Here is a 22,340-nt window from a genome sequence, read left to right as displayed (position 1 = left end):
TCTACCTGAAGGACACTTGTTGCCCTTCCTACTGTTAAGCACAGCATGGTTAGAACTGCCAACCTTCCTACATAATAATCTTCTACAGAAAAATCTGTGTGGACAAGAAGCCCCTTCCATAAACACCAGAGAACACCTGTGCCAGTCTTCAGGGAGAGCCTAACACAGATATCTTTTAATGTTTTTGGTTGTCTGGCGCTTTTGTGTTGGGTGGGAAAGGGTTTATTGGATGGCTCTCCTCAAGTCTTGCTCACAAGTCCAAATTCTATTCAGTGCAACAGTGATGATGTTTAAATTGTGAACACCCCCACATTCATGAATGGGAAGTTCACTTTGTCACACTGGTATGAATCATGAGCAATGTCACCGGCATTAGCTTGGTGTAAGAGAGTGGAGAATCATGCCCATTGTTTCGGTCTCTCTGCCTGCAGACTCAGGAGGACATTACTGCATTGGTTCACATTAGATATGTTTTCTTCAGTAGAGCTAGCAACTTTTTTTTTTTTTAAATTAAAGTTTTAAATTTTGACTGAAAACTGATGGGACCACCAGAGATGTGATGGGATGGTTACTCCTACTCCTAACTCCTGCTCAAGCCAGCTCTGACTCCTGATTTTGGAAATGTTTTCATGGAAACAGGGTTTATTTTTTTAAATTGTACCTGTATTTATATTTATTTCCCTTAAGGAGACCAGAGGCTTTTGGATACGGATAGCTACTAAACAAACATAATTATCCTTAAATTTTTAAAACGACCTTATTATAATCTAAAAAGAGATGCTGTAGTTCAAACTGAAGTTATGCATTTGATATAGATATTATTGGATGAGGTTCTTTGACCTGTGTTATGCAGGAGGACAGGCTACAGCAGGGATCGGCAACCTTTGGCACGCGGCTCGCCAGGGTAAGCACCCTGGCGGGCCGGGCCAGTTTGTTTACCTGCCGCGTCCGCAGGTTCGGCCGATTGCGGCTCCCACTGGCTGCGGTTTGCTGCTCCAGGCTAATAGGGGTGACGGGAAGCAGCGGCCAGCACATCCCTCGGCCCGTGCCACTTTCCGCAGCCCCCATTGGCCTGGAGCAGTAAACCGTGGCCAGTGGGAGCCGCGATTGGCTGAACCTGTGGACGCGGCAGGTAAACAAACCGGCCCGGGCCGCCAGGTGCTTACCCTGGCAAGCCGCAGGTCAAAGGTTGCCGATCCCTGGGCTAGATGATCTGGCTTTAAAATCTATGAGATTATCACCATAATAAAGGAACATCTATCACATAGGTTAGGAATTGCTGACAATTTATCATTGAAGTATTTGTTTTGAAGAAATTTAAAACCCTTGAGATTAGTTTCAGATGCTCTTACATCATAAGATAACATAACCTTTCTGGATTTGCCACTTTCCACTCGCACTGGCATTTACTCCTCCCTCTCCTTTCACAAGGCTACTGCGTCACATGAGTAACAGACAAAATTGTGAAACTCTCTCTCATTTTCCCTAGTGTGCCGACCTAATCAAGGGCAGAGAAGAGTTAGACTAGTCAGAGAGAGGAGTACAGAGCTAAGATGAACTTCTTTCCATATTTCTCCATTGAGACCTGGGGTCTTCTGATCATCCTCCTCGCTCTCCTGATACTGTAAGTGAAGTTCTATACATTACTTCTCTTCTTGTGCTATGTTCTTCAAGATCTTGAGAATTGTCAATATCTTAATTCTAGTGGTCTCCTGAAATGCAACCTGCACTTTAGTCCTGTAGGACAGGGGTTCTCAACCTTTTTCTTTCTGAGGCCCCCGAACATGTTATAAAAACCCCACAGTCCAGCTATGCCACAACAACTTTTTTCTGCATATAAAAGCCAGAGCCGGTGTTAGGGGGTAGCAGCAAGGCTATTGCCCAGGGCCCCACACCACAGGGGCCCCTGCAAAGCTAAGTTGCTCAGGCTTCGACTTCAGCCCCAGGTGGCAGGGTTCAGAGCCCCAGACTTCAGCCCCGCATGGTGGGGCTTCGGCTTCCTGCCCTGGGCCCCAGCAAGTCTAACACTGGCCCTGCTTGGCGGACCCCCTGAAACCGGTTTGCAGGCCCCCCAGGGGACCCTGGACCCCTGGCTGAGAACCACTGCTATAGGATCTGTAGCCTGTGAACTCAAAGGGCTCTCTGGCTAGCAAAACTTTTTGAAAGACATATTGGCAAAGGGATGGTCCAGCCATCCTTAATCCAATCTAGGGAGATCTGCAAACAGAGTATTTTTGTGAATTGCTATTATCTGGTTACAAAGTGTCAAGGTAATAACAATCCCCTTGTGATAGCGGGGGATACTTATATTGATTCATGTATTTTAAGGCCAGAAGGGACCATTATGATCATCTAGCTTTGACCTTCTGCATAACGCAAGCCAAAGAATCTCCCCCCATATTTCTGCATCAAACTCATAACTTCAGTTTCAGCTATAGCAGATCTCTTAGAAAGATATCCAGTCCTGTTTTAAAGACAGCAACTGTTGGAGAATCCACCACATACCTAGGTAAGTTGTTCCTCACTATTAAAAGTTTGTGCTTTATTTCTAGTCTGAATTTTTCTAGTTTCAGCTTCCAACCTTTGGAATTCATTATACCTGTATCTGCTAGATGAGTTACAGAGCTGTCTACTAAGGTTTTGGTGGAGGTTATAATTTGCATTACAGTAGCACCAAACAGGATCACAGACCAGTTTTGCTACACACTGTAGAAATACATAGCAAGAGATTGTAAACTCTGTGAGGCAAGCACTATCTTAAAGCTACTGTAGAGATAGAATATGCAGTAAATAGAAGTATTTACATGTACAGCTCTATAAAAATGTACATACGTATATACACACACACAAACACACTTCAACAATAAAGAGTAGCAGAAAGACAATACAGGACAGCAACACCCAGGAGGGCAATCTGGAGGGTGGCAATGGGTCCTAGGTTTCTCACTTGCCAATGCTGCTCTTCCTTTAATGGCTTGAAGGGGACTGGGGTATGCATGGGGTTCTCGGAGAAATACTTCTGAAGCGGTTGGAAGTTCATTGCTTCTGAGAAGTTGCTGAGGGATCTTTTTATTAAGCCTGCTCCTCCCAACTACCTTCCTTGAGGCAGGAAAAGCAGCACAGATTTTCACAGAGCTAGAGACTGCAGGTTTTTAAGCACAGAGCCTAATGATTAATGTGGTCAATAGCACAGTCCATTTATCTGATCTACACTGGCCATTATCGAGCTCCTACAACTCAGTAATATCTGGCTTCCAAAACGGTGACCACCTAATTCTTGAACATCTTTGCATGACTTAGATTGAGGTGGGCTGTGCCAAGGACAAACCCTTCCTCCTGCCCCCATGAACTTTCTGCTCTTCAGTTTGGATCCTTTGCTGATCCAAACCCTGATCTTTTAACAAACCTGTCTCTAGGACTTCCCAGGTGTCATTTGGCTGCACCCCATGGCTATTCCGAACTTCCCTGTGACAACAGTGATAGAAGCTAAATCCTTCTGCTCTGAAAGTATAGCCCACTTGAAGGAGAATCTTTATTAGCTGTTAGAAATATAGGGCAATACACAAGTTGTGATTCTACCCAGGGAAGGGCAATGGTTTGCCCACACACTAGCCAGTAGAGATAACTAAAAATGGGTCCAAATATTCACACAATCTTGTATCATTTTGTTCTTGACATTTGAAATGTTGACAAATTTGTTGAAATTTCAAATGCTGACATTTTTCACCCAGCTCTACTATCCATTTTTTTGTACTCCCTACACTGAGATTTGGGGTAGCTTAGATCCCAAACAAATCAAAATGCAGTGTTTTCTTTTTGTTTTCATATGAAAACTTCCTAGTTACCTACAGGGATTAAATTGGAGCACCATTCCCCTTTCTCAAGGTGGAAAGGAACAGATTGGGTAGATCACATTACAGTTACAAGTGTGTTTGTTAGTCTGTAGTGTTCTGGCAACATTTCAAATTAGGTAATTCTACTCTGCTATCCTAAAATTCCCCTGTGATTTCAACTGGGCATGGAGTTTGTTACCATCTGTCATGGGAATCTTAAAACATTATACAAACATCAATGAATAAACCGTCCTGACAAGGTGTGAGGAAGAGAAGTACTGTCATCCCAATTTTGTATAATGGAAAGCAGAGGCACAAACAAGTAACTGATGTGCCCTATATCACACAGCAAGTCAGTGACAGACCCAGAAATAGAGCATGTCTCCTAACTCACAGGCCTGTGCTGTACCCACTGGTGACCAGGGCCACCCAGAGGATTCAGGGGGCCCGGGGTCTTCCCGCCACTGAATTGCCGCCAAAGACCTGGCACTTCGGTGGCGGGTCCCGGGGCGAAAGGACCCCCCGCCGCAGGTCTTCGGGGCACTTCGGCGGCGGGTCCTGGAGCAGGAGGACACCCTGCCACCGAATTGCTGCCGAAGACCCGGAGCGGAAGAAGCTCTGAGGGCCCGGGCCCCGTGAGAGTTTTCTGGGGCCCCCAGTGCGAGTGAAGGACCCCTCTCCAGGGCCCCCAAAAAACTCTCGTGGGGGCCCCTGTGGGGCCCGGGCCAAATTGCCCCACTTGCCCCCCTCTCTGGGCAGCCCTGCTGGTGACTAGGCCATTGGGGGGAGGGATAGCTCAGTGGCTTGAGCATTGGCCTGCTAAACCCAGGGTTGTGAGTTTAATCCTTGAGGGGGCCATTTAGGGATCTGGGGCAAAAAACTGGATGATTTAGTTGGGGATTGGTCCTGCTTTGAGCAGGGGGTTGGACTAGATGATCTCTTGAGGTCCCTTCCAACCCTGATATTCTATGAAAAACCTCCAGAGCTGGTAGCATTTCAGTGCTGGGTCAGTAAACTCCACTATTATCTCTATGCACCTGGGGGAAGGGCTAAGCATGCTGATGCTATTGCCTCCCATCTGAGTTTTCTGTACATTAAATCACAGTTGGGCTTTCAATGGACTTCTACTGGTAGAGGTAGTTGAGGGAATGTGCTAAATTTGTGTATCACCATTCATTTTGGGGGCAGCACTAGCCTGGAGGAGCCTCCAGTAGATGGAAGGATGTCGACACTTCCCACCACAACCGCCTCCTGCATCCAGACAGAGTTTGAGTCTAGGATTTACTGTGGCAGAATCTGGGATAGACGGTGGGGTGACTATTGCTCAGTCTATAACTGCTTTGGGATCCTTTGCATGAATTATAAATATTGATAAACATCTTGTACAATTTCCAGTGTCAGTATGATGCACAATAAAATACAGCATCAGCAAGAGGTCAATCTTTCAATATACTCACCCCTTTTTAAACCCCCACAACCCCCCTCCTTGTTCCGGCCTAAACAAAGCCTCTGCTAAGGTTTCCTTGGTAAACATTAGAGCTATAACATTCACCCAGTGATAAACTCTTGTGGGGGCCCCTGTGGGGCCCGGGCCAAATTGCCCCACTTGCCCCCCCCCTCTGGGAAGTTGGTAATCTCCATCCAGAAACAAATATTTTGAAAAGCTCTTTCAACACTGCCAAAGACAAGCTTCAAAATGCCGCAGCCCAGATCTTTATAGAGAAGCAGAGAGCCCTGAGGTAGGAGGAATAGCTTTACACCAAAAAAAGGGTGCTTCAGAGGAGAGAAATCTGCAAAGCTGTCAACAAAATCCAAACAGAAACCCGTCAGACTAGGCTCCCCGACACACCACTGCACTAACATTGGGTTAAGCACTGGGAGAACAATACATGAAATTAAAGTGCAGCCTTATAAAAGCTCCGCTCAGGACAATGTCTGTCTAGGCTTTGGTTTGTCTGTAATAAACATATGTAAGCTTTCCCCCCCCATGGTTCTCTCTCTCTTTATTGGCTCCTCTCCCTATGCTGGCAATGAGCCCAGAGAGGCTTCTCTTTTGCATTTTGCTAATGGCTTGAAGGACCCATTCTACTGGAGCAATTATTCCTTTATGAGATGATTACCTCAGGGCTCGCTCGTTGATGGTCCATTACAGCAGTGAAGCTTATCACTGGCTGTGTTTATTAAACAGATTTACAAAATACTAATTTTTGGACCAAATTTTCCACAGCCTCGTTCCTGTTATAGTGCAACAGCTCCGCTGCCCCTGGATAGCTTTGAGATCCAACAGCCTGTTGTCACTGTTCTGTGACCTTCACATTCTTATTATTTTACAGATATGGGATCTGGCCATATGGTACATTTAAGAAACTGGGTATTCCTGGGCCAACACCCCTGCCTTTCTTTGGGACCACCTTGGCGTATCGCAACGTAAGTGACTGAGGGCTCCAGAAATACACGTCCCTCATATTACAGTACCAAAACATTTACACAGCACTGATGGATATATCCTGTACAAGCTGCTCTGCTCGCACCTGGAAACCCAAGACAGCAGAGAGTCTCTGTAATGTAGACCATGACACCTATTCTGTACTGCTCAAGTAAAGGAACTGGTGGGACCTTGGTGCTAACTCAAAAAAGACAAACATAGATGTAGCTGGCTTGCAGACTCAACATTTTCCTTTAAAACAATTTTTTTGATACACCGTTTACTTACAGTCTCCTTAAGTTCAGGTTTGACATACGGGCACACATATCCAATGATGGTCTTAGGAGGGTCTTGTTGCTCACAGGTCATTGGGAGTCACACAGGCCTCAGGAACAGCCTATACAGGAGTCTTCTCAGCCCAGCTGCCAGCTTTAGCTTCACTTTCCCATCTCAGCAGGTTTCCTGCTTCCTCCTTATCTGGCACAGGCAAAGGAGAAGTACATGGCTCCTTCTTAAAAGGGCAGCATTCTGTCCCTTCTGACCATTACACTCTATTTGCATAACAGGAAATTGTTTATTTATTAACTACTAAACTACTTGGGCATCTATTGGATTGTCTGAACACCCCTGACCGAACATGGTAGAATATTCCCTTCCTCCAACCCATCCCAGGAATGACAGGTAGACCCACCAAGCAACAGGCAGACCCAGCAGACAGGCAGACCCATCAAGCCTATCCAGCTATGTTTGTGGTTTAAAAAAGAAATCACAGTAACGAACATCAGGATGAACTATGTGCACAGGTACATGTGTGATGTAACCATCAAAGTCAATGTGCATGTCTATCTGAGGGCAGCATTTGCTTATAATGTAGATCCTCAAGAGTCCCTAGGCTGTTTCTGCCATGTAGCTGCTGAAATTTCTGCCTGAGTACTCTTGCTCCATTTCTAATTCCATCTTAAAATTTCTTTTGCAGGGTATGGTGGACTTTGACAAAAACTGCTTTCAGAAATATGGGAAAATCTGGGGGTGAGTATTTGTACTAGACAGTATTTATCAGCTCAGGGTCTTTAAAGTTCACCCCAAAAATAAATTGGATGGTGAAAAAAATCCACCAGAAGAGGTGAGCTTAACCTCATGTTATAGGCTAGGTCTACACGGGGGTGGGGGGGGGGGTGGGGCGAGGGGGGGAATATGTCGAATTCAGCGTAGCTGAATTCGACATATCCTATTTGACTTACCCCACTGTGAGGATGGCGGCAAATCGACCGCCACGGCTCCTCCGTCGACAGTGCTTACTCCTCCTGATGAGGTGGGAGTACGCGCGTCAATTCGGGGATCGATTTCTCCGTCTAGATGAGACGCGATAAATCAATCCCCGAGAGATCGATTTCTACCTGCCGATCCGGGTGGGTAGTGTAGACTAGCCCATATAGAGCTTAACCTGGATTGTCAGATGAAAGGTGTTCAAATTTGGATCCAAATGACTAGATCCTGCTTTCAGTGATGACAATAACAAAATTCCCATTGCCTTTAATAAGAAAAAGATCCAGCAGGGTTTATAACTCAGGTGTTCTATTCTCCTTGTTTAAAACCTGTGACAGGAGTATATATACCCCAGATACTCCACTGAGAAACAGCCATAATACTGTAGCTGATGGGTGCTATAGAGTCTGCCTTGTCACATCTGTCCTGACCCTGACCTGATGAAGGGTAATACATCTGCATTACCAACACTCTTATTCTGCATTGGATGTTCGCATCACCTTTTGTCACTCTGATTATAACTCAGGATCTACACCTGGAACACACCTTGCTGTTTTCAGCAATGTATATATCTATTCACTGTAACAACTCTGAAAAAGTTTCAGAGTCTAGGGAAAATACCTTTAAATGCCCCCTCCACCCCCCCCCCCAATTTTCTCTCCTTTTCCCCACAAACTTTCCTACCCATTAATTGTTATTATGTATTATTGTAGCACATAGGATCCCCAGTCATGGCCCAGGACCCCATTGTGGTAGGAGCTGTACAAACACAGAACAAGAAGACAGTCTTTGCCGCAGAGTTTATAATCCAAGAATAAGACAAAAGACAACAGGACAAGGAAACAATGAGACAATACCAGTCAGCACGATAGGCAGTGGGTCTTCCACTCTGCCACTCCTATTTCTCTGAGCTCCCTCATCCTCCCTACAGCCTCCTCTGCCCTAGTCTCCTTCTACAACCCACATGACTCTGCTTCCCACCTCATTCTCCCTACAGCAGTCCACATATCCTTGCACCAGCCATCTTCCTGCCTTCTCTCCCTCCCATCGTCTCCTTACAATTCCCAATACAGAGCCCAAGGACAGCCATGTTTCTTGAGGGTAGCCCCTTGGAAACAATGTGAGGGAGCAAACATCTTTACTAGACCTGGCCTCACTTCTACATGCAAAGTAGGGAAATAGAAGCCAACTTCACTAAGGACACCATCAGGCTTCAAACACTTTGAAAGTAGTGGGAAAGGGTGGGCATTCTGAAGAAGGGCAAAATTCATGAGTTTGATGCCAGAAATAAGTACACAATCAGAAACTTAACACAAATGCCTAAAATGTCAAGAGTTAACAACTTAGGTGCTGTGACTCATCAAACTGCCATGGATTGCAGTGGATGTCATAGGTGCTCAATCCCCTTTGCGCCTGGATCTTTTCTTTAAAATTTTGCAAAGAAACTCGAAGAAATCACTTTGTTATGAGTCAAGGTGACAGCCTGCTGTACATTCTTTTTTGTAAAACATTTTCCATGTCTATTCTATTTCTATATTGTAGAAATGCTCCCCAATGACACAGGACAAGGTGCTTGTGTCACAGAAAAACTTGTGTCCTTTGTCTGGTTTTGGAAAGATGTTTTCAGTACAAATTCTATTCTAGCTCCAGTGGGAATGAAGGGATTGATTTATGAAGAGAGATTAAGGAACTGAGTATGTATTGCTTGGCAAAATGAGGACTTGTAGGGAATGGTCTACATGTATTTGAAGGATGTAAACATCAAGGAGGCAGTGGTGGTATTTAGAGGAATTGAAAAAGACATAACTAGGAGGAATGGGATGAAATTAAATGAGCATCATCAACTTAAAAACCACACTTCTGTCTGCAAATCCTTTACCTATTGTTACCAGTAGCACCTTGATGACTATAAATGAAAGATTAAAGAAAAAATATTCCTATTTTTCAGATCCAGTCATGTACTTTACTATAAAAAGCTCATGAAGACTAGATCTTGTGGCCATCATAGAAAACTTGATGAAGGCGCTTCCACTGAATTCATTATTTTCCATTGACAGTGGTGGGTTTTGAAATGTGTTATTTTTTCCATAGGCTTTACGATGGCAGACAGCCTGTGCTGGCCATCCTGGATTCTACACTCATTAAAACTGTGCTGGTGAAAGAGTGCTACACCACCTTTACCAACCGACGGGTAGGTTTCCAATCTTTAACCTTCTTCATTAAGACATAATAAAGTCTTAAACGAAAACAATCTCAATTACTGTTAGAAACACACAGTATTGGTATGCATTAGAGTCTCTTAGTATAGGAGAATGAATGTACATCTAGGATTAAGCTCATTTCCCACTGCGTGTCACTCCACTCCTGCACTAAAGAAAGAGGGAGGAAAAGTTCAGTTGGAATAGGGTACTTTGGTTGTCAAAGAAACCTGTTTGACTGCACTTCAAAAGTGGCTGAACCTGTGAGGGTAGTTTACTGAGCAAAACACTCAGAACAAATTCCACTCAGTTGAAACAATCAGTGAGAGCTAAATATGACCCTTTCTGTGCTTTGCCTTTTCCCCCCAGGGATTTGGTCCAACAGGAGTGCTGAAGTCGGCTGTCTCCATCGCTGAGGATGAGCAGTGGAAGAGGATTCGCACTGTACTCTCTCCAACCTTCACCAGTGGGAAGCTAAAGGAGGTAAAACCCAGAAGAGCAGTCACAAACTAAACCATTGGGTCAGTGCAGACAGCACTGAGGCAAAGATAGTCACAATGGTCTGGTCTCTTCTGTCAGAATCAGATTACTAAATCAGCTTGTTTCCTTTGCGCCTCCTAATGTAAAGAGGAAAAGGATTAAAATGAAAATGCCAGAAAGCTGAAAGAGATGATGTTTGTGAATGTTTATGATTCTCCCCTAGGCTATTAGAAACCATGTTTTAAACCAGAGGAAAAGTTACTATATTAATTATCTATAAATAGGACATTTTTATTTATGGGTGCTGATTTATATTTCAGATGTTTCCCATCATGATGCATTATGGGAAGGTTTTGGTGAGAAATGTTCAGAAGCAAGTGGAAAAGGATGAACCCATAGCTGTTAAAGAGTGAGTAAATCTGTCCTGCAAGACTGGGACTTGTCAGACAACAGCTGTTGATATGGTGTGATTTTTAGATTTTGAGCTCTTCGAGGCAGGGATGGTGTCTGTCCGGGGCGCACCTATGCCCACTGGAGTGTAAATAATAAATGAAACTAATGGTAATAAAGTCATTGTCACCATACATGCAGCATGGGAGACAGAATTTAGCATACTTGGTTCCAATACCACAGATTTTACTACTGGAGCAAACAGAGACTCCACTGTTTTACTATTATGGCTTAACGGGCCACAGCCATTAGCTGACAAGATCATCACAACACTTGAGCAGGTCTGACTCCACCAGAATACCTACACATGAGCTAATAACTGTGTAATACCCCGAGGGAGATTACGAGATTCTAGCCTATGCAAGTTCTGAGTGAGGGTTTATGGAAATTTGTCCGTTTCCTGACTGATGCAATACCAGTATTGCGTATCTTTCTTTGTTTTCAGAAGAAGGAAAGAGGATTCCTCCTGAGGGTTTTGTTTTCTTTAAGGAGGTATCATATGGGAAGCAAGTGAAAGGTTATAATCACCTATTTCAAACGTTAAGTCCATAATCCGTATTCTATTTTCCATCTTTTCTCAGTGTGTTTGGTGCCTACAGCATGGATGTTATCACTAGCACTTCGTTTGGTGTGAATATTGACTCCATGAACAACCCCCAAGACCCATTTGTGAAGGAGGCTAAGAAACTAGTGAAGTTTGACGTCTTTTCCCCGCTCTTTGTTTTGATATGTAAGTTGGCTCCTGCTCATTGAAAACTTTAGCCAAGTTTGTGATCCTGACGTTCAGTAAGGATGAGTGGAGCAACAACAGTACATACTGCTCCATTCCATAACTTAGCTAATGTCTAGGGAAACTAAACTCTCCACCTTGATTGCTTAGTCCTGCCATAAGTACAGGAGACTGGACTAGATGACCTCCTCAGTCCCTTCCAGTCCTATGATTACACTAGGATGGTTTTATCTGTGTCAAATTATACTCATTTATACCCATGCTATGCCCAATGGCTATGGTAATCTCTAGAAGAGACAAGATTTTCTGTTGTCAGTGGAGTTGTGTTGACACATAAGACCAAAATTTGTCAATTCTATTGTATAGCAGGTAGGAAGGGTCACAACAGTGTAGTGGAGATTTGGAGCTGGTTCCTAGGGTATGGGACAATAAAGGGTTTGAGAACATTCAAGCCAGTCTGAAACAAACTTCAAAAGCTTTCAGAATATAGTTATGAGCTGGGTGAAACCTTGTTATGGGCTGAGGTAAAGCCTCATTCAAGCTGAAGTGTGAGTGTGTCCTCCCTTTAAGATAATTGTAAGAGACACTTAAGGGGCCACACCTAAACCAAAGCCTAATACGGTGTGCCCAGAAACTAGCACCGCAGGGGCAATGGGTTCAGCTGGGTGTGTGACCAGCAGGTGAGGGAGTACACACAGATACTGAGGTCACAGTCAAGAACAGAGAGAGGAAGAGGAAAAGAGCCAAGAAAAAGCCAAGCAAGAGCCTGTAAGCACAAATTTGGTCCTGGAAAAAGCTAGAGCGCGCTTTTGGGTCTGATGTTGGCCACAGAGGCTTGGGGGCTGTTAGCTAAGAAACTGCTCCTTTTGTTCTTGGTTCCTTCTGCATTCAGAGAGAAAGGACTTTGTAAACAAACAAAACTGCGTCAAACAAATGCCTGATTATCACGTTTCTACTTCCAGCCCCAAATCTTGACTAGCTGCTCAGGACAAAAAAGGGCAACACTATTTTCATCCTGAGTACGCCATGCTTTGTTATTCGTTCGGTTTTTCCAACGATTTCTTGGGGTGGGAAGCTATTTCTGTGGAACATTGCTAGTGCTAGCTGGAGGAATGTCCTGTACTCCCACAGTATAATCAACCCCAGTCTCAACGGCAAAAAGACACCAGACACACATGGCTTGAAAGCAGGGCTGAATTAGGGGCTGCAGCCCAGGGCCAGAGGCTAAGAGGGGCCCTGGTGCAGCAGGGCTCAGGCAGGTTGCCTGCATGCTGTGGCCCCACGCCGCTCCCGGAAGGGGGAGGCAGCTCTGCATACTACCCCTTCCCCCAGCACCATCCCCGCAGCTCCCATTGGCCAGGAACACTGTTCCCTTCCCCCCAGGGGCACACACAGATGGGCCAGCAGCCGCCTCTTCCAGGAGCTGCGTGGGGCCACGGCATGCAGGCAGCCCTGCTGTGCCTCTGGCCGGGAGCCACCTGTGGTAAGCGCCTCCCGGCCAGAACCTGCAGCTCACACCCCTCCTGCACCCCAACCCCTACCCCAAACTCCCTCCCAGAGCCTGCACCCCAACACTCTGCCCCAGCCTGGAACCCCCTCCTGCACCCAAACTCCCTCCTGGAAAGAAACTAATATGACAGCTGTTCTAAGGTAAGAAGGAGGCTATTTTGAATTAATTTAACTATATTCTACATGTTTTAAGACTGAAATGTAACCACAGAACAGCTTTATATCAATTAAAAGGCAAGTTTAGTATAGTGTTAATAGCCTCGATGCCATAATTGTGATCATTTTGTTTTAAATTAGGAAAAAGACTTGTACACGGGGCCCCATAAAAATCTAATAGCCCTGGCCCACAGGAGAGTTAATCCGACTGGAATGTTCTTGGGGCAGGTATTCATACACCGGGCTAAATGGTAGCAGTGCGGCAGGAACCTTAGTAAGAGGTAGTGTGAAACTGCATTGCCCCAGGCAGAGCTCAAGCAGGAACTGCGTTCGAGGAGGGACTATCCCTCTCAACTCCCTGTTGCCTTTGGGTCGTACACAAACTGTACCATGTCAGCACACCTGCCTATGTAAATGGGAGCAGTGCCCATTTGCTCCAGGGGTGAATTGGGCACTAGGTTGCTGCTATCTGGAGCTGGATTTGAATCACTATACTAGCGCAGTGCCTGGTTCAGCTAAGAATGTCATTTGGATCCTAACAGCCAAATAAAAAAATCTGGATTCTGAACCATTCAGAAAAGGGTCTAAATCTTGTCAAATTTATTGTTCTGATTATATTTTTCCATTGATACCTTAAGGAAATGGATTTTTTTGCCCAGGTTGCCTGACTCTCACAATGAATTTCTCTCTGCTCTAGCTATATTTCCATTCCTTACTCCTCTTCTTGATATGCTGAATGTGAACATTTTCCCAAATGATGCCCTGGAATTCTTCACACGGTCAGTCATCAAAATAAAGGAAAAGCGCAAGGAAGACACCCCCACGGTAAGGAAGACTTCTCCAATGATGGAACCAAAGAATATTATCCATTCAGTTAGCCCACGTGAAAAATTCTTCACGTGACAGCATTGAAAATGCAACTAAAGTCAAATAATGACCAGAAGCCAGCACAACACCACCCCCAGAATTTTGCTTGAACTAGAGTCCCAGCAGAGTCACAGAACAGAATGAATGTAGCAGTGACCTCGGGCTACATCAGGATAAAAGCAACTGCAGTTTGGGCTTGCAATGCTTTTGATTTGACAGCAAATTGGCAGAAGATGTGATCACCCATAGAGTGGACTAGAGACGCTGGAGCAGAGAGAGGGAGAGATACTGCTGAGTAAGCAGTAGATATAGTAATGACTACAAATACTCAATATTCAGCAACATGGTCCCCATAAAAGACGTGGTCTTCACACCAAAGATAAGAGGACAGAGTCACTCTTATTACCCTGCAGGACTTCCTCAATCCAGGCCCAGGGAGAATATTAAACCCTATCGTAGAGGGTTCTGAAATACACTTACTCTATTATTTCCCCCGAAATTGTAAAGTCGTATAAGGGTGCCAAGTAATCTGGACTCAAGAGGTTTAGCTCTGTAGTTCCAGGCTCTACTCAGTGCTTCTTGTGAGAATGATAGTCCAAGTCTGCTGTCTTTGCCGTCAGCTGTCTTCTAAATGTTACTTCTCTCCCCAGAACCGAGTGGATTTCCTACAGCTGATGATTGACTCCCAGAATTTAAACACCAGTCACGAGAGCAATGGGTTGAATCACCCAAATAAAGGTAAAAACCATGAAGTTATTTATAACTGAGTGCCTTTGGAGGCTCCTGGACTGAGGGGGATAGGATTGTTCATCCTGTTCAGCTGTGGAGAAGATTTATACTCATTCATGTGCACATTTGCACAACAGTGTTATATAAAATAGGTAACTTGTCTCCTTTCCTGGAGTTTAAAAAAAAAATGCATTCCATGGCATCTTCTATAGCATATTAGTTAGGGCTGTTCAATGAAAGATACTGGGGTGGTATGTACCAATATACCCAGGGACAAACTGTCCCTCTTCACTTCCCCAAATATTTGTCAGCAATGTATTTCTTATCACTATGAGCAAATATTCTCAGTTCTTTTCAGGGGTGGATGGAGGCAGGTGCTCTGAGAGATTTTCCCCCTTTTTTCTTTTCTCACATCATCCTCAAAAAGCCCCACGTCTGACACCCCTTCTCTGCCTAAAGGGGACAAAACACAGCTGGCCCTGGAGCCCAGCAATTGACCATTCATTAGCTAGCAGGGTCATTTCAGAGGGACTGAATTTACTCTCCCTGTAGAACTCAAGTCTTGGGGTGAGGGATGAGCTTGAGATCCAAACACAGACATTCTCATTTTAACCCCTTCAGTAGTCTTTTCCCTGCTCTACAGGCTACAAGGATGAGATGATTACACCAACTCCAGACCAAGGTCTCTGCCTCATGCTCCAGGTTTAGGGCTATAGTGAGCTCACTGACCTTACATCAGACTCCCTGCCAAACAGGTTCACCTGGCCACAGGGTGATGCATACACCCGTAATTTACATTTAGTTATTTCTTTAGGCCCTGCTGCATTAATCAGGAGAACCTTTCATAGGGATTGTGGCAGGATTATATAGGTTACATGATTTTTTTTATTATAGCAAACTATAATTATAATACCTGCAGAGGAACAGCAAACTTGACTTTCTTGTTTTGACTGGTGTTTTCTGAATAAGCCAACTCTCAATACCAGGGACTCAAATCAATTATTAGCATCTAATTCACCTACCTCAACCCTGTGCTCCTGCACATGGGACAATAAGAGAAACCTTCCTCATCTGGGTGTATGTATATAAAATACAATATGCATTGTGCCACAAACAGCACAGTCTACATACTGTGCATTTGGACTTCACCTTTTCTGCCGGTTTTTAATCTCCTTTCACAGTCCTGACTGATACTGAGATTCTGGCACAAGCAATTATCTTTATTTTTGCTGGCTATGAGACCACCAGCTCCATTCTTGGCTACATAGTTTACAGTCTAGCTACTCACCCCGATGTACAGCAGAAGATGCAGGAGGAGATTGACTCTGTTCTTCCCAACCAGGTAAGAATATTGGATGCTCAGTGATATGTAGCGTCTCTTTATGGGAAATCCCTCTTCTCTAGTTCAAAGTCAGCAACACTGTTCTTTAAAGAAATTAAATGGTTGTATTAAAAATAATAATAATTAATGGAGATATCCTATCTCCTAGAACTGGAAGGGACCTTGAAAGGTCATTGAGTCCAGCCCCCTGCCTTCACTAGGCAGGACCAAGTGCTGATTTTGCCCCAGATCCCTAAGTGGCCCCCTCAAGGACTGAACTCACAACCCTGGGTTTAGCAGGCCAATGCTCAAACCACTGAGATATCCCTCCCCCAATAGTCTAAGTGTTGATTCACCACTGCTTTGGGAGCTCAGAAGGACACAGTGAGAAGACAATAAGAAATCTTCACCAACCCACATATAAGTCTTCTCTGTATCTGTTTGTCTTTATGTCTCCCCCTTCCACCAACTTCATTCATTTATCTCTCATCAAAATCCCACCATTCAACAATGCATATTAAAAGGGACAATTTACCTCTGTTTTCTTAATCCTGCTATTCAACAATAAGGCATTTATAGGGCAGAGGCAAAGGAGGAGGGAAGGGGCAATTGTAAGAAGAGAAAGCACATGCACAGTATTGAGGGGGGATTGGCTGAGAGATATGGAGCAGTGACAGGGCAATAAGGTAACTCATCGCATTTTCACAGGTACCAACTTGCGTTTATAATCTCTTACATTGGGCTCCTGTACCGCCACTTTTCACCAATATTTTGGCCACAGCAAGAGGCTCAGAACTGCCGATTTTAACTACAAGCCTTGTTTTCATACAGCTTGTGTGTTTAAGGGGGGTCCCTTTCCATCTAAGCTTTCAGTATAAGCAAAATGGGCACCGATTCCTGTTCACCTTGATTTTCCTGTCCTCAATGTAAGTTAACTCCTAGCTTTACCCCCAGTATACGTAGGACACGTCCTGTGACAAGAGATAAAACCATGCCGTCCTCCCCAATTTAACACTGATCAGATTAAAACTAGCTGTGTAAACTCCCCCATGCCTGACAAACATTTTTGCTTTCCACTAAAGGCGCCTCTCACTTATGATGCCCTGATGCAGCTGGAGTATGTCGACATGACAGTGAGTGAAACCCTCAGGCTCTTTCCTCTCGGAGGGCGAATTGAAAGGGTCTGCAAGAAAGACGTAGAGATAAATGGAGTGAGCATTCCCAAAGGCACTGTGGTTATGATCCCACCCCACCTTCTGCATCGTATCCCAGAATACTGGCCAGAACCAGAGGAGTTCAGACCGGAAAGGTACAGAACCTATGTTTATAGGGAAGAAGTAATATACAGTACCGACATCTTTAAATATCAGTCTCTTGCAAAGCAATTCCTTGTCATGTTTAACCTTCATAACTGTAACGAGACAGGCGAGAGTCTTCAGAGAATATCAAAATACTTGCTCCTGCTCCCACTGAAGCCAACTGCAAAATCCCCATCAACTTCAACAGGAGCAAGATTATACGCCCAATATGAGCAACTGTGTCTGAGTTTTACTGGTCTTTCATTTATGAACTCAATGCTGACGTCTCCAAGGTGCCACCCCTCTTTATAACAGTCACATATAGAAGATATAGAGAAACATTTGGCCTGGTCCAGCTGACGGACATCTATGGCCCTGCACTTACACTTTACAGTAACCTGACCAATGACAGACCATGCCATGATGAGGCGGTACTGCTGCCATGCAATGTGATATGACAACCTCATTAACAGCTAGAAGGTGAACATAACTGGTAATCACAAGCACTCAGATGTTTTAAGGACTATCAACTGAACCTCCACAGGAAAACCTGTATCCTATGGGAGCAGATTGTCAGCTCAGTTTCTTTGTTTTGGCTGTTCACTTTCCTGTCCTGCCTGAGGTTGAAATTCATTTCTGACCCCACTGGACACTTCAACGTACCTTGTCAAGTTTCTAAGGCCAAACAGATATAATCAAAAGTGTGCCCAAAAGTCAGGATCTTCTTGTCCAAAAAAACCCACTGGCTTTTATCATTTCAGATTAAGAAGGCATTACATCTTCCATTAGCCAGTGAGAGGGTGTCATGATTGCACACACTTGAGTAGGTCTGACATTTCATCTGGTAGAGACCAGCAGTGTAAACTCCCTATCAGTACATCAATTATACTTCACACCCCTATAGCATTTTCCACCAGAGGATTTAAAAAAAAAAACTTTACAAAAATTATTCAGTTAAATCTCACAACACCCATGTGAAGGTCAGAGTCCAAGACAGGCCAGAGGGAAAATCAAGAGACAGGCATCAGTAAGCAGGCAGGGTCCAATTACTGGGAGGTCAGAGTCCCAGATAGGCCAGAGGATAAACCAAGAGTCAAGCAAGGTCAAAAGCCAGAGTCTGAGATCTCTCGCACACAGGGTTTGAAGCAAGACAGAAAGGCAGTCTGTACTGTTGTTCAGACAATCCCCAGTCATGGCTGCCTGGTTTAAGTACCAGTGCCAGCCAATCAGTGGACTTCAAGGAGCTGCCACTCAGGATCTTCTGGGCAGTACTTCCTGCTGGGCTCAGCCTTACAGGGCCCTCCAACAGGAGCCCAACCTCCTGTGGAGGCATCAGGGGACCACAGTCCCAGGTTTTAGCCCTGCAAATTCTTACAGCTAGCCCCTGGGCTTTCATGAAACTTTGCCAACTTTTTCCATGTGTCAGGGTTCCCTCCCCACTCTGAACTCTGGGGTACAGATGTGGGGACCCGCATGAAAGACCGCCTAAACTTATATTTCACCAGTTTAGGTTAAAAACTTCCCCAAGGCACAAATTCCTTTCTTTGTCCTTGGACGGTATCACTGCCACCACCAAGTGATTTAAAGAAGCATTCAGGGAGGGGCCACTTGGAGCCCAACCCCCCCCCCCAAAATATCCCCCCCAAACCCCTTCATCTCCTTACCTGGGGAGGCTTGAGAATAATATACCAACCAAATAGGTTAACAAGGTGAGCACAGACCAGACCCTTTGGTTTTTAGGACACTAAAACCCAATCAGGTTCTTAAAAGAAGAACTTTATTATAAAAAAAGTAAAAGCAGCACCTCTGTAAAATCAGGATGGAAGGTAATTTTACAGGGTAATAAAAAGACTTAACACACAGAGGATTCCCCTCTAGGCTTAACTTTAAAGTTACAAAAGAGGAATAAACCTCCCTCTTAGCATAGGGAAAATTCACAAGCTAAAACAAAAGATCATCTAACACATTTCCTTGCTATTACTTACAATTTCTGTAATTTTAGATGCATCATTTCAGTAGGAGCTGGATTACCTACTTAGTCTCTGTCTTTGTCTCAAGAGGGAACACACAGAGAGCACAAACAAAACCTCCCCCCCCGCCCCCCAACCCCTGATTTGAAAGTATCTTCTTTCCCCATTGGTCCTTCTGGTCAGGTGCCAACTAGGTTAATGGAACTGATTAACCCCTTACAGGTAAGTGATTTTGTACCTGTGGCCAGGAGGGATTTGATGTTACTGCATACATAAAGGTTGTTACCCTTCCCTTTATATTTATGACACCATTTGACACACTCTCTTCCCCACCCAAACTCATCCCCAAGATTCATTCCTGCCTGAAACAGGGCAGTTCAGCCATTCTTCAGGACATCCTCTGTAGAGGCCAGCAAGGTCCCTGGTGCTGTGAAGCAACCCCTGACTTTACTTTCATGAAGTTCCCAGGAAGTCCTGGGGAGAAAGGATAGAACTTTGATCTTGAACTGAAATTCCCCCATATGGCAAGGGGCTGGGTAACTGTTAGACCATTCATGTGGCAAATACAAGTTATTTCTAAAATCAGATCATGTTTCTGTACCCCAAAACCAAGCATGTTGTCTATAAAAAAAGACATTTCAGGTGAAGTCATCCCTGGGGTAGCTCTGCTGAAGTCAATGGAGTTACAGCAGGCAAGAATTTGCGTCTCAGTTCCTGTATAAACGCTCATGTGCTTGTATCTGGAACCAGGTTCAGTAAAGAGAACAAAGAGATGATGGATCCTTATATATACCTGCCCTTTGGAGCTGGACCCAGAAACTGCATTGGAATGAGGTTTGCTGTCCTCTCCATGAAAGTTGCTATTGCCAGTCTGCTGCAGAATTTCACCTTCAGACCCTGCAAAGAAACTCCGGTGAGAAATCCAGATTTATATGCAGTTATTTACAAAAACAGTTAATATAAAACGGCCTCAATTTATTTGGCTAGAACAGTGGAATATAGTGCAAGAGAAATATGCAACACAAGATGTAAAGTGTACAGGTATAATACATGGCAGACTATACACCATATTCAATGCGCATAATGTGAAGTAGTCTGAAATTTACAATGGAATATTCTGAAAGGGAAAAGAGACTGTCTAGGAGAGAGAAATTAGAGGGCAGAGGAGAGTGAGAAGGATTCATCAGTTTTAGTGGAAACCTTCAAGTACATTAGTTGATATCAGCATAGTGGTCCATACAGAAATGAAATGACTTGACTCATATCAAGTTGAACAACAAAACAAGGACTCATTGATAGTGTAAGTCCCTAAGCAGCTTAAGGTGAGGTTTCTGCAAATCATGGCTCATCCTTCATCTATTTAGTAAAGTGGCCCCTTTGAAGTCCAAACCCCTTTTGCTTTTGCTTAGTTGCCTACATAACATTTTCCTAAGAAAACAATGGCTCGAGTCAAAATATTGCCAGACTTCCACTGCAAAGTTATAACCTGCTTTGACAAATATTAAGATCACAGGCTTTAAACATTTTTAGCAGGAAACAAGCTCTTGTAGAGATGAACACTACATATCTGAAAGCCAAAGGCCTTCACAAACCATAACCAGGAGTACTATAATGCAGACATACTGTGACACAGACATATTAGAGAAAGGATTTCATCGAGAATCTGTCATTCCCTGGAACTAGGAACCTTGCTATTCAGAAATGCACATTTATCTCCTTCCCTGAACATCATGAAGAAATATTTAGTTGTGAGTCATGGAGACAAAGGGAGCAAGGGACTGTAAGAATGATCATAAATAATCAGTCTCCACAAATAACATTTCAGTAGGTGCCCATATGATCATCCAAAAGTATTATCTCTTGGACAATTTGTTATATTGTCCAAGAGATAATAGGCAAGTGAATGTTTGTTATTGGTTCATTTAGTTTCATCAGGACTCAACTCACTTCCTTGCACTAGGACTACACAGAAAGAGACCATTCTACCTAAAGGCAGTGATATATATGCTGATAGTTTCAATTTTACCTTCACCAAATCCTAGCCAAAATGTTAATGGAATACTGTGACTTGCAAAATAAGCCATTTGGATATGTGGTTTGGTCCAGGCCCACCTCTACCCAAAAATCAGGCAAACCTATTCAATATGAGTTTCATTTAGAGATTTTGGCTTAGTTTAAACCTACAAGTCAACTAAACCAGTGGTAGAGGGAGGGCTGCAAACCCCAGGAGATTTGCATGAAGCCACCACGTTTCGCACAAATCTTGTAAACTTCAAACAGGGAAAACCGAGGACCCAGACATACAAGGGTTTGTGTTCCTGAGTAGGCCAGAAACAGTCCTATTCCCAAGGACAAAATCCCTCTGTCCTATGTTCCCTTTTTATCTGTCTTTTATTGAGTGGGATCTAAATGATCTTCTCTAATTACTGCAGATACCTCTCAAACTGAGTTCAAGAGGATTCATAACTCCAGTGGAACCTATCATTCTGAAGTTGGTCCCCAGAACCACAGTATCGAAGGAGTAAAATCCAGTGGAGTTTTATAGCAGCTTTTCAGAGGCCAATAGCTGCTATACCAACAGATGTTCTACACGTTATTCTGGGAAGCTAATGTAGACACAGAAGAGTTTAATTCAGAAATGCTAACTATTTACGCTAAACTATCTGTTCAATCTCGTATTTAGCTGTGACACACTTGAGTACCTTTCCCAGGCCTGGAGAGGAGCTCTGTGTAGCTGGAAAGCTTGTCTCTCTCGCCACAAAATTTGGTCCAATAAAAGATATTACCTCACCCACCTTGTGTCTCTACTATCCTGGGATCAATATGGCTACAACAACACTGCACACAAAAAGCATGTTTGTCAGAAATGTAATCTGAGTCACTGGACAGTAACTATACAGTAAATAGCTTTTCTAATTCTGATTGTATAAAATGTATTTACAAATGTAGCGCCCCCTCTCCACCCGGTTACCTTCTTTAATGCCAACCTGCTTACAGGTTTTGATGGACAGGTCTGGGTTCTTCTGGATCCTGCCACCCACTCAGCAGGGTGTATCTTCTTTATTTTTTCCTATGAATTTATTTGGCGGTGCCTCCACCCCCCTCGCT

General features: G+C 44.1%; 1 protein-coding gene across 1 annotated transcript; it reads left to right on the top strand.

Moving 5' to 3' along the window:
- The first annotated feature begins 1,489 nt into the window (after window positions 1–1,489).
- LOC128844549 (cytochrome P450 3A9-like) lies at window positions 1,490–22,022 on the top strand. The gene is made up of 13 exons (XM_054042366.1): window positions 1,490–1,624; window positions 6,167–6,260; window positions 7,235–7,287; window positions 9,616–9,715; window positions 10,092–10,205; window positions 10,523–10,611; window positions 11,234–11,382; window positions 13,745–13,872; window positions 14,565–14,652; window positions 15,825–15,985; window positions 17,047–17,273; window positions 19,983–20,145; window positions 21,665–22,022. The coding sequence occupies exons 1-13, from the start codon at window positions 1,554–1,556 to the stop codon at window positions 21,755–21,757; spliced, it is 1,530 nt and encodes a 509-aa protein (XP_053898341.1). The 5' UTR covers window positions 1,490–1,553; the 3' UTR covers window positions 21,758–22,022.
- Window positions 22,023–22,340: the final 318 nt, after the last annotated feature.

The sequence above is a fragment of the Malaclemys terrapin genome, chromosome 10, assembly GCF_027887155.1.
Source record: "Malaclemys terrapin pileata isolate rMalTer1 chromosome 10, rMalTer1.hap1, whole genome shotgun sequence".
NCBI lineage: Eukaryota > Metazoa > Chordata > Testudines > Emydidae > Malaclemys > Malaclemys terrapin.
Note: the sequence above shows the minus strand (reverse complement) of the source record. Positions and strands in the feature narration are given on the sequence as shown.